We start from the raw sequence: 13,310 nt of genomic DNA, 5'->3' as shown, positions 1-13,310 counted from the left end.
CCCAAAGAAGGTGCATATAACACCTTTGCTGTGAAATCTGCTTTGGGAGTAAGTTAATTCAAGGTGTTGGTTATGACCATTAAAGCCCTACATGACATGGACCAGCTTACCTATAGAACCATCTTCATTACATTACATCAGCCGTTGCCCCAGCCCAGCTGCACCGTGCATGCACGCATGCCTCCCGCCGGCCAGCTGGTCTTTGGGACTCTGCCGCGCGTGGGGTGGGGCACATGCATGGGAGGGCAGGGCACACGTGCTGGGGTGCAGGAGACTTTCCAAGCCCAAAATGAGGCACCGGGGATGGGGGGCTCGTGCACGCTTTGGGTACTCAGCACCAAAAAGGTCACTGCCCTAGCCTGTTCTTTCAAGTCTCCCAATGGTGCACTTTTTGCCATCATAACTATCCACTTTGCTGCTGATTTTCCTTTTCCTTCCCCTCCCCTCTCTTCCCTCTTTCCTAGCATTAGAATCTTTTCAGACAGTTGGGTCTTTGCATAAGGTGTCAAAAGTGAGATATTCTCCATTGTGGATGGAGACAGGAGACAGGCATGAGTTGTATTCGTCTGCACAGATTGAAGGACTGAGTCTGTCATAATTGTTAAATCCCGCTCTTATTGCTAGGAGCTTCCAGCTTCTGACTCAATCCTTCAGACTGGACAGACATGTGGGACTGTCTCTCTGGCTTCAATCACCTTTCTATTCGCCTCTCTTCTCACCTTTGGACTTTAGAAATTGGACTGTGTTTTGCCTCTTCAACTTGTGAGTGACAGGGTTGATTCCACCTTTTGTGGATTAAGTAAAATAATTTGAGTCTGTGACTTGAGATGATTTGTGCCTTGAATAAGAACACTTGGTTGATTTGTTGATTGATCAATTAATATATTTTCTTGGCTATCCATTATATTCCCAGGAATTTTTGAAGTCTTTGTTAGTTCTTCTATCCTGATTCTTTAAAGTCCACCTTTTGCTTTCATTGTCACAGGGAATACCAGGGCTTCTATGATTCTGATTATTGTAAGTATAGACACATCACAGCATTTGAATATCTTTTCCAAGGCCTTGAGGGCTGTAATGTATTTCTTGACTGCTGTAGTCTAGTTCAGTGTTACAGTCCTGTGCATACAGTTTGGTTAGTGGTAAAAACAAAATTCAAGAGTTTGCATGCTGTGGTGTGTGTGTGTGTGTATGTATTGTCATTATTGTTATTGTTATTGCCATGGTCCTTTAATCAATCTTGCTTCTTGGTGACTATATAGAAGTGGTTTTACCAGTACCGTCTCCCTAAGGCTGAGAGACCGTGATTGCTCTAATGTCCCCAAGCTGGCTTTCATGCCTAAAGGAGGACTAAAACTTGGGTTTCCCCAATTGCGATTATGTGATTGGGGGATGCTGTGATGGCTCTAACTATGAGGACCATAGGTTCCTCTCATTAACTGCCATAATAGCATTTATTTATTTATTTATTTATTTATTTATTTATTTATTTATTTATTTATTTATTTATTTATTTATTGGTTCGATTTATATACCACCCTTCTCCGGAGACTCAGGGCGGCTTACAATGCGTTAAGCAATAGCCTTCATACTTTTGTATATACCTGCTTAGTAGGGCTTTCGGCCCCCCCTAAGCGGTGTTCTTTTTTATACAAAGTCAGCTTATTGTCCCCACAATCTGGGTCCTCATTTTACCTATCTCAAAAGGATGGAAGGCTGAGTCAACCTTGAGATTTGAACGTGCAGTAATTGCAGGCAGCTGGTGCTACTTAACAGCACTTTAGTCTGCTGCGCCACCAAGGCTCGTTTTCCACCAAGGCTCGTTGATGACTTCCAAATGAGTGGACTTTAAACAAGGACTACCTATATTAAATATATTGATAGGTATTGTTGTCTAAGGAGATTCTTAGTCATTCAGGTCATGGTTTCCCAAAAGGTACTTTTTCAAGAAGGCAACTGACTTTCTTGTTTTTCTTTGACAATGTTTTGCTTCTTAGCCAACAAGCTTCTTCAGCCCTAACTGGATGGGGAATGGAAGGATTTATAGTCCTTGCAGACAGGTGGTCATTTGCATTCTTTTAGAAAATCGTTGAGGCCACTTTGGAGGCTTATCTGTGTGTTCAGGGTCAGCTGAGTAGTGCAAATGGATGTGGAGCCTTCTTGGAACTGTTGACATTATTTTATTGTTGTTTTATTTTGGTTGTTTTCTAATCTGCTGGTCAGAGTTGCACTGTTTGACTTGGGTGGCCGTAATCACTCACAGAGGCAGTTCTTTTTCTAAAGAAAAATGTCTTAGCTCCTCTATGAGATCATTTGGAAAGATAACTTTCTAAAAGTTAAATTAGATGCCAAATTCTTTCCCCACTTTTGGATAATGATTCTTTTTCTATGAAAATCCAAGAGAAGATACATAGACTATAAGGGTTGAAAAACAGTGTAAAGTGTTTTGGGTGGCAACGCCGGCAGGAACCGCTTGCGCCTGAAACGTGATGCTCTTTTTTTTGCCTCCGCACGCCCCGTTTTTGAAATTGGGGAGAAAAGTGTTTTCGGGTGACAGTGTAGTGGGTGTGTGGCAGGTGCTGTCACCCAAGAACACTTTCCTCCCCAATTTCAAAAATGGGGTGTGTGGAGGCAAAAAAATGAACATCACATTTTTGGGCAATTCCAGGTGGCGATCGCAGCAACAGTGTTTTCGGGTAGCAGCGCCTTGCCTTACGCCCCCTGTGCAGCGCCCCTTTCGCCAACCGAGTCCCGACCTCTGCGCTTCCCCAGGCCGCTTCCGGAATCAGGCTCCAACCGAGGCACAAAAGCGCAGGGAAGCCCAGCACTGTGTTTAGAGATGTCAGCGTCCAGGAGGACTGAAGTGTTGCATCTCTATCAGGCCTTGCTGCAAGAAAGCCAGACTTTCAAGGCCTACGGCTATAGGTAGGAAGATGGAGGCGTCTCAAGAGTGGAGCCTTCGGTACCAAGTCCCTCTTCTGCCCCCATGAAAATCATCCCCCATCCCACCCACTCCAGTTAAATGTGCGTAGAATGATAGGATTTGTTTTAAACGGATAAAAAGATCTGTGCTACTCATTATCAAAATCCAAGTGGAAATGAGGATCCCTGCCACCTGGAACTGCGGGAAAATGCGAGGCGTGGAGGCCGACAACCTCCGAAGGGTGGGGACCAGCGGGTGGGCGGGGCTACATTCGGTGTATAAGATGCACCCAGATTTTCACCTTTTTTGGGGGGAAATGGTGTGTCTTATACTCCGAAAAATACGGTGCTAAAATTAGATGGTAAATGTAATAAGAAAATTTCTTCAAACATATAAAAAATTCTATTTGGGTGGGATTCTTGGTTCTTCAATAGAGTGATTGATACAACTTACATGAAACAACTGCTAAGAAAGAAGTTCTATTTTTGTGAACACAGAAGTGATAGCACAAGCACTGAAAAACGAATTGAAATACTTTTAAAAAGCATGCTAACTTGTCACATTCTACAGTCTTCTAAGAATAGTCTGTTGATTTTTTACTTTGTTAAATGTTTAAGAATTAATTCCTAAAAATAATCCTTGAAACTTTTTACAGGTCCTTTTACAGATGTAGTCACCACGAATCTTAAACTACGAAATCCATCAGAGAGAAAAATATGCTTTAAAGTAAAGACTACAGCACCTCGTCGATACTGTGTGCGGCCAAATAGTGGAATTATTGACCCAGGAACTTCAGTAACTGTATCTGGTAAAAATATTAAATACAATTTTATTCCTTTTTGGGGCTTTTTTTATTTATAGAAGGTATTGAATATTTAGGTAGTGCATAATAAAAAACTAATAAATGATATATTTATTATTTGAATCATTAAAAATATCAGATGAAACTAACCACATTATTATTTGTTGACATTTATACTACTTATACTCTGCCTAATAGTTTGATTAAGAAAATAATCTTGATTTTTTATTGGGAGGGTTAGTTGGGATATTGGATATAGCGATCTTTTCTAGGTTTCTATGGACCAGTCGCACTAGCTTTTGCTCCAGAATAAGTGTTAATTAGTAAGAGGGCACAAATACAAAAAAATTCAAGCCAGTTTATTTATTCACTTGTACCTTATCAAAGCTCTAAAAACACTAACTTAGTTTGATATAATGAATTCCAAATAGGAGCAGAGAAGGAAGTTTTAAAGAAAGATACAGATAACCACCTTATGCTTCCTCAATGAACCCCTACATCCCCAGGCACCAATTAAGATTTTTTGGGGGGAAATAACATTTAATTCACCTTCAGGAAGAAGAAAACCTACTAGGATAATAATATCTATCTATCTATATATATATACATATTTACATGATATGAATTTCTCACCCCAAATAATCTATTGTGAATTGGAAGCACCATTTTAGATTCGCCAAGAAAAATAGAAGTCACTGGGTTGAGTGTTGAGAAGGACTGCTTGTCTGGCACATTTAACCTAAACAAATATCTCCATTTTCCTTCCCTTGATGCCTCTTTCCCCTTATCTATATCCAGTTTTTCTCCCACTTTTTGTTTCTCCTTTTTAGTGCAGTTGCCCCTTCCTCTCTTCTTCCTATCAGTTTTTTCCCTTTCCTCTGGAGAAAAAAACCAAATGAAAATCTATACAGAGAAAACTTAGTTGTATGAGAGATAATAGTTGGTATAGGCAGATAGGGTTTAATTGATTTCATAAAAGAAGCATCTTACTTTACAGGCAATTATAGTTTTACAGGAATTAATAAATTTCTATAAAATAGTTATTAAATCAGTGTGTTTATGTGTGTGTATATGTGTGTGTGAGAGAAATTTGGAAGTCAATTTATCTACAGTGTTTGTGGCAAATATATATGCAGATGCACATATGCCTACTCATAAACAAGTTGTCATTTGCATACATTTATTTGGAATTAGAGTGTCCATGCTTTACTGTTGATGGTTGACCCTAAAAGGCGAAAGCTATCCACCAGTTTGAGCTGGAATTGGCAGTCTTTAGGATGACAAGAAGAAGAAGCCGTGCATTGCCAAAACCTGGGTCTGAATTTATAATTCCTTTATTTTATGTTCCTTTGGGGAGAGATCAGTTTAAATTAAGAATTGTCATCCTTTCAGGCAAACACATCATTATAATGTTGCTAGTGCTTTATCAACCTGTTCTCTACAGATCCACAAGGTGGTGCTACTAGCATTTTCTTAATCCTTGTTTTAGGAGAAAAATTATTCTGGATAGTGTACTGTGATTTCATGCTTTTCTACTATAGCTGCCTTAATATTTTAGTTGTTGTTAAAAATAGTTTTGCCTTTAGAGAATAATGAAGATATTTTATAATATAAACATTAGTTAATAAATATGTCACCTTTTGTTTTTGTAGTACATTACATGTTTCCTCCCATTGGCAATATTTTTTAGTTAAGGTGGAAAAGATTTTTTTCAGTATTCTAATATAAATAATAAAAGAAAGCAAATATTAATTATATTTTGCTAAATTATGGCAGATGTCCTTGAACTCGTCATTGACATATCTTTGTCTATTCTTCTGAAATGTTTAAGGTAACTAGGTTAAAGTAAGCATGATAATTATGAGTAAATATACAAAGCAGTTTCCCCCTCTGCCATTTTTGTAGCTACCAAAGACTTACAGGGAAAGTCTCTGTCAATCTGGTAAGGTCAGTTCTAGGTAGAGAAAATCTAACTCTATTAATCTCTACTTAGATAGGCAAAGTACATACAACTTAATCAAAATAAATATATCATGTTCAATGTATTACAACTCTTCTATCTAAAGGGTAGTTGTAACAGGATAATGCTGTAGGTTCAAATGAATTTTGCTGACTGGAGCTGTCCCATATTTAACAGGAGGCTGGAGAGATGGAATTTTTTTTGTAGGTACATAAATGGCAAAATTGTATCTTCAGTATAGAGTGTGTGGGGAATGAATAAGGGAGTAATTGTCCTAGTGAAGAAACATACTGAGACTTATTCTTACAGTTTTGCATTTGTAGATTGTGGTGAGTGAGAAGGTATAAAATATTACCTGGATTGAGTTTTCAGTGATGTGGATGTGTTTGTTTTCTTGACTGTTCATGGTATTTCTCATGAGTAGACATTAAAACTTTAGCATTTAAACTAATTTACTAGTCGCTGGATTTTTTTTAGAAGAAAACACTAGCAATAGGTCATAAATGGCTAATACCTTGCTAGGTGAATTCATCTAATAATTATATCATCATCATCATCATCATCATCATCATTATTATTATTATTATTATTATTATTATTATTATTATTATTTGCTTTGGAAGGCTCAATTGGTCCTTATTTAATTGTAAAATAAGAGTTGTAATGTGAATTGTTCAGATTTGGCTCAGTGTGATATATGAACTAATCTCAAGTAATAAACTTTGGTTTACAATATATACTTTCAGATAAGCCAAAATAAATACTTTGGATTGTTTTTTAATTGCTGTATGTGAATGTGTATGTGAACCAGGTGTAATACTTTCTGCAGGGCAAAATGTATCCTGTTTAGGCAAATGTTTATATGAGCTCTGTTTTTATCTGTTGAAGCTATCCAGCCTTTTGGGAGGAAGAGTATTTTGTTTTATCTTTACTTTGCTTTCCAATGGTTACTGAGAACAACAAGTGCACATTGTTGTATAAAATAAATAAATTGGCTGAGAAGTAGTCTTCTCAGATTCTTCATAAAATGTGTACTAAAAAGCTCTATTCAGTGCAATATGTGTTGAGTTCTATTTATGTAATAAGATTCATTTCTCCATCATCTATACTTACAAAATGACTAGTTCATTCTATCCTCAACAGAAATCCCCCACCAGCATTTTTGGACTCTAATTTGAGAGCTACTGATCATCTTTAATGTACTTCAGAACATTGAATACAATGTATAACAAAAATTTCCTTATTTCTTAATGGAACTACAGTTTATTTGTCTTCTCTGAATTTATATTCATTTGAGACTAGAAATTATTAAATTAAAGATGACAAATATTTGAAATAATACTTTATTTTTCAAACTATAAAGTCTAGCTAATTACAAGAAAATAAGGATCAGCTGATATGTAATAAAAGAATTTGGTTATTGAAAAAACTTCAAAGTATACACTGTATTTTCTGAATTTAAAATAAAATTAAAAGTTCACAAGAAAAAGTTTGCAAACTTTTATATAATACAAACTTTGTCTATTATGCAGTTATGTTACAGCCTTTTGATTATGATCCAAATGAGAAGAGTAAACATAAGTTTATGGTACAGACGATCTTTGCCCCTACAAACATTACAGATATGGAAGCAGTGGTACGTAAATATCTACAATTTCAGTTTTTAAATAAAAGGACAGATATGAATTCCTTTTCAGGTTTTTTGAAATCAACCCCCTTGGACTTCCTTTTGTTTCATATATCTCAAAGCTTTTCCAACTTCTCTGAATCTGTGTTGTAATCTACAATATTACAACTTTGCAGTCTCCCTCCTGCTGGGAATGTGCCTGTCAAATTTCTTTCCTAATAAAAGAATTCATAAGTATATATTGTCCATCATCTTAGAAATAACCTTGTGTGGGCAGTTAAACTTAAAATTATGTGGTAGCACATATAATCAAATATGTATTTCTGCACATGACACTTTTCCTCTTCTCAGCATAGCCTGAATATAGGCATCTTTATTGATTTTATTCAGTGTAGGTTCATTTTACATCTGAATTAGGAGATTGTTACATCTCTGACTAGATTTCAAACCATGGCTTCAGAAATAAGCTTACCAGTATTCTGGTATTTGTAGCTTTTTGGTTCAAATGTAAAGGGAAACTGACTATTCAAAACTACAAAAAATATTGATGCTTGATGAGGAATGATTTATATATCACAAGGATTAAGGTCTAGATTTCCTACTTAAAGACCAATTGCCTGCTAAGCCATGCTAGTTCTTGAAAATCAGTATGCAAAGCAGAGTTTATACATTATAAAAATTTATTTGACAACATCTAGTAACATAATTAATGTTTTTCATTGTTGTCATAGTGGAAGGATGCAAAATCTGAGGAATTAATGGACTCCAAATTGAGATGTGTATTTGAAATGCCTAATGAAAATGATAAACTGGTAAGTAAAAGATATATTGAAAAGTTCATGTTCTGCCTAGATCGTTTGCATATTGTTAAATATAGAGATTATAATTAGTGCTTTAATAAAATCTCTAAAGCTTTCCAGTCTTTTTTCTAATGTAAAAATACCGTGCTTTTGTAAACTTTTAATCACGCTACTTTTATGTTAACATATGTTGTAAATTTAGTCAAAGTAAAAATTGGCTTGGAATCAATAAAGCCATTTAGCCTGTGTAATAAGCGCAAGTTTATAATTTGTAAAAATGGGTACATCTCAAAAGAAAACAAGAGACATGGATATGCAGAAGAAGAAATAAGAAATAACTACTGGAAGTGATAAAAGAAATTTGATCCTATTCAGTTTTCTTGAAAGAATGAAGGTTCTTAAGATTTACACCCAGAGTGGTGAAAGTCAGTTTGTGAATTATCAGCAATTCTGAACCACCTTTATAACTATCTATAATTCTGAACTATTGTATAGTGTGATCAGAGCTTCATCTAAGTCCTGTAATAGATAAAAAAGATTCTGGTGAAACTAATAACATCCAGTGTTATATCCTGCTTATTAGCACGTTGATCTGGCATTCGGTGTATTTGATGGGAAAAGTACATGATGTCCTATTTCAATTGAGTAAATTAGGTCCGGGAGATAACAGTGAGATGTGACCCTCCCCTGTTTAAAAAAAGTATACATTGTGTTATTTGCCATACTGGTTATCTTCATAGCACAGGTTTATGGAAGTGAACTATGTATCCATCAAAAGAAAACTTGATTTCAGAAAAAGGATTTGCTGATACTCATGAGCTGGAAAGGGTACAGAATCATTGTCAAAACTCCCATCAGGTCACAGGCAGATAATTACATTTTATTGTTTTTACTTTGATTTCTTGTAAGCTGCTCAGAGTTGGGTGGCATGCAAGTTTAAACTTTATTATTAGTATCCATAGTAGTAAGTATTAATAAAAAGGGGAGGGAAACTGTGTGGATGCTCCATCACTGGAGGTTTTCAAGAAGAGTTTGGAATTTGTACCATTTGTTCAGAATGGTATAGGGCAGTGATGGCGAACCTTTTTGGCACCAAGTGCCCAAACCAGAATGCGCGTGTGCTGGAGTGCCAGAAACCAAAGATCAGCTGGCTGGCGAGTGCATGCCTGCTTTTTGGGCTTTTTAGGCTGTTTTTGGGTCATTTTCAGGTCATTTTTCAGCAATTTTAGGTTAGTTTTCGGCCCAAAAAACAGGCTGAAAAGGGCCTGAAAAGGCCCTGGAAAACATTTTTCAGGCTGTTTTCCAGTGCTCCAGTGCCCTCAAAGATCAGCTGGCCGGCGTGCATGTGCATGCCGGGAACCAGAAGAGCAGCTGGCAACGGTGTGCGTGCCCACAGAGAGGGCTCTATGTGCCACCTCTGGCACGCGTGCCATAGGTTCGCAATCACGTGTATAGGGTATCCTGCTTGAGCAGGAGATTGGGTTAGAAAATGTCCAAAGTCCCTTCCAACCCTATTATTCTATGTTATAGCATACTACTACTTTACTACTGCTACTAATGCTTGTTATTGTTAACAATTTTTGAAGTAGTAGGATTATACTCAAGGTACTTGGGAACTGCATGCCACAGCAGTGGTCTCAGACTGTATATTTCTGTTTTAAAATATCCAGGAAATATTAGGCCATTTGTTTACCCTAAATGGAAGTTTACATTTTAAATTATTTTAACATTGTTTTATTAGTTTGTTCTATTTATAAGCAGTTCCTTTATTATTAAGCTTTATTCTATAAGGAAAGCCACAAAATAGGCATGCTTCTTAATATGGCATACTTGCGAGGCAGCCCTCAGTTTTTTGTCAAAATATTGCTTTATAGAAAGTGGATGAGAAGACCTAGTTAAGGAGATTTAAACTTGAAAAAAGGAGGAATTTCCTTATCTTGAAAAATATTAAACAGTAGAAGAGCCAGTTTCTTGGAGTGCTCCATCACTAGAGGTCTTCAAGCAAAGATTGGATGGTCATTGGTCTGAGAAGTCTAGGATGATATAGGTGAGGGATGGATTAGAACCTTTAACCGTTGGTTTAGTCATTCCTTTAAGCCTTGCAGTGAGAGATCTGAGTGCTGAGGGTATGTCTTACCTGCCATCTCAGGTTTTATCTTCATCAAGCTCTGTATACATAACTCCAGCCAACAGAAACTTTCTTCAGGAACCTGCAAATAATAGGCAGAAGATTGACATGGAACCAGGCAGTGAAGTCAATCACAAGATGGATCAGGTTTGTTGAGGGAGTTGAAAGCTTCAAGATTTTTCTAGTTCTAAAGTGGTTCATTGCAGCTAGCTAAGAAAAATATCAAAAGAGGCTCAAAGTCAAGGATGTTCAGTTCAGTCAAAGTGAAAACCAAGCTACATTATTAAGTTTATTTTCTATTGCATACCTTTATGTTCAGAATTTTCATCATTTATATTCCTGTGAAATTTGGACTGCTTCAAATTTCTAGGATTGAGATGCATAGGAAGGAGACAAAATGAAATACATTGCTTAGAAGAGGCAAAATTGATAATTAAGAATTAAGGTAGAGCCAGTGGGGAACTTTTCTACAAGCCGTGTTCAGCAACTGGAATCAGCCCAAATGGTGTTGGACTAGTTGGGATGATATTTATCTGTTAAATAAACAGTGATAAGAACAAGGTTTCTACAAGTTCATACAACCCTCTTGCTTTCTTGTTTTCTGGTGAAATTAAACCCAGGACTCTTCAGATAAGGAGGAATTTCCTTATCTTAAAAAATATTAAACAGTAGAAAAGCCAGTCTCCTTGAGTGTTCCATCACTGGAGGTTTTCAAGCAAAGATTGGATGGTCATTGGTATGGGAAGGTCTAGGGCTGTGATGGCTAACCTTTTTGCCGTCACGTGTCAAAAGCAGGGGGAATGTGGGGGGGTGTCACACACACACACGTGCCCACACTCATAATTCAATTCCTCCCTGTGTCCCACCCCCCCTGCACATGCACGTGTGACACCCCCCCTGCGCTCCCCCCACTTTTGGCACACGACAGCAAAAAGTGGGCCTCCCCAGGCTTCAGAGGCTTTCTTGGAGTATGGGGAGGGCGAAAATGGCCTTTCCCACTCCTCTGGAGGCCGGAAACAGTCCATTTCCTGACTTCTGGTGGGCCCAGAAGGCCCGAAAACCAGCTGGCTGGCACATGCACGCATGCTGGAGCTGAGCTAGGGCAACTCTCATGTGCCCACAGATATGGCTCCGCGTGCCACCTGTGGCACCCGTGCCATAGGTTCGCCATCAGGGGCCTAGGGTGATATAGATAGAGGATAGATTAGAAGATCTTCCTTTACATTTAATTTAAGTTAACGAGCTCAAGAATATGTGACTATTTACTCAATAGTAAATAGAATATTACTAGAATATTTACTCAATTTACAAGTACAGGTAATCCTGAATTTATGACTGGCCTCTTTGCAATGGGTTCACTTTTTTGGGAAAAAACGGGACGAAAAAAGCCTCTAAAACAGTCTGAAATAAGCCTTGAAAATGGGCTGAAAAAAGCCTCTAAAACGGGCCGGAAAAAGCCTCAAAAACTGGTTGAAAAAAGCCTGAAAATGGGCTTGAAAAAGGCCAACAAAAGGCCCGAAAACGGGGCGTGCTGAGGCCAAAAAATGGCTGGCGGGTGGGCAGGGCTTCAGCAATATTCAGTCTATAAGACACACAGACATTTTCACCCCCTTTTGGGAGACAAAACACTGTCTTATAGTCAAAAAAATACGGTATTTATGAGTGTGCTGAATGTTCATTCAGTCTGGTAAATAACACATCTGACTATGTGAGGAAAAGTAGTTCAAGCAAAAAAGTCTTTTTTAAAATAAAAATCAGCCCAAATTAGGGTGCTTATGTTTATAATATTATAAATTAATTTTTCTGCAAGATCATTAGAGCTGCAAACAGCCAGAATGGAGTTTGCTATTTAAGTTTGTGGCAGTTTACTTTAAGTTATTTGTACATTTGGAAACAACTTTTTTTTGCTCCAAAATTATTTTATAAAATGACCTGGATTTAATTTCTACGTAGTTCTGTCTATAGTATATATTATGACTAAATCGTATTATTTTTAGGGCTTAATCCTGCAAAAATGCAATTAGAGTTTTAGTTTTAGTCTATAAAACTCAAGTGTCTAAATACAACTTTTATTTTGTTTGTTCAATGCTTTATAAGCTATTGCTTAACTGCTTGTACATAACATTCATGTTTTTCTAAGTAGCAGAATGGGGTTCCAGACCCTAATCCTTTAGCCGTTGGTTTAGTCATTCCTTTAAGCCTTGCAGTGAGAGATCTCCTGAGTGCTGAGGGTATGTCTTACCTGCCATCTCAGGTTTTATCTTCATCAAGATCTGTATACATAACTCCAGCCAACAGAAACTTTCTTCAGGAGCCTGCAAATAATAGACAGAAGATTGACATGATGGAACCAGGCAGTGAGGTCAATCACAAGATGGATCAGGTTTGTTGAGGGAGCTGAAAGCTTCAAGATTTTTCTAGTTCTAAAGTGGTTCATTGCAGCTAGCTAAGAAAAATATCAAAAGAGGCTCAAAGTTAAGGATGTTCAGTTCAGTCAAAGTGAAAATCAAGCTACATTATTAGGTTTATTTTCTATTGCATACCTTTATGTTCAGAATTTTCATCATTTATATTCCTGTGAAATTTGGACTGCTTCAAATTTCTAGGATTGAGATGCATAGGAAGGAGACAAAATGAAATACATTGCTTAGAAGAGGCAAAATTGATAATTAAGAATTAAGGTAGAGCCAGTGGGGAACTTTTCTACAAGCCGTGTTCAGCAACTGGAATCAGCCCAAATGGTGTTGGACTAGTTGGGATAATATTTATCTGTTAAATAAACAGTGATAGGAACAAGGTTTCTACAAGTTCATACAACCCTTTTGCTCTCTTGTTTTCTGATGAAATTAAATGAACCCAGGACTCTTCAGTTAACAGTTTACTCAAAGTAGGAAGTAGTTCACAGTTGCTTTGGAGATGGCAGGATTTAAATTATCATGGTTTATTCCAAATCCATTAAATCAGAGGTTCCCTCTTAGTTCATGGTGCCCTTTATGTCTTGGTAATTTTTTCACTGTGCTCCTAGGCTAGCAGTTCGTGCAATGTCTGACAGATGTCAAGTATCACAGGCTTT

The 13,310-nt window shown here is 37.3% G+C and overlaps 1 protein-coding gene across 2 annotated transcripts in view; it reads left to right on the top strand.

The window, feature by feature from the left end:
- The window catches only part of VAPA (VAMP associated protein A), a 39,531-nt gene that overhangs the window by 20,666 nt on the left and 5,555 nt on the right, over positions 1-13,310 (top strand). Inside the window, exons 2-5 of one of the 2 annotated variants that reach the window (XM_060682044.2) lie at positions 3,576-3,728; positions 7,215-7,318; positions 8,041-8,121; positions 12,492-12,620. In XM_060682044.2, the coding sequence (XP_060538027.1) occupies positions 3,576-3,728; positions 7,215-7,318; positions 8,041-8,121; positions 12,492-12,620 (467 nt within the window). The remainder of the gene's footprint in view (positions 1-3,575; positions 3,729-7,214; positions 7,319-8,040; positions 8,122-12,491; positions 12,621-13,310) is intronic. The other variant, XM_034429454.3, reaches the window with a different exon arrangement.

This window comes from Pantherophis guttatus, chromosome 3, assembly GCF_059756535.1.
Source record: "Pantherophis guttatus breed Tessera chromosome 3, ASM5975653v1, whole genome shotgun sequence".
Classification (NCBI taxonomy): Eukaryota; Metazoa; Chordata; class Lepidosauria; order Squamata; family Colubridae; genus Pantherophis; species Pantherophis guttatus.
The sequence above is the reverse complement of the archived record's forward strand: the minus strand, read 5'-3'. Positions and strand labels throughout refer to the sequence as shown.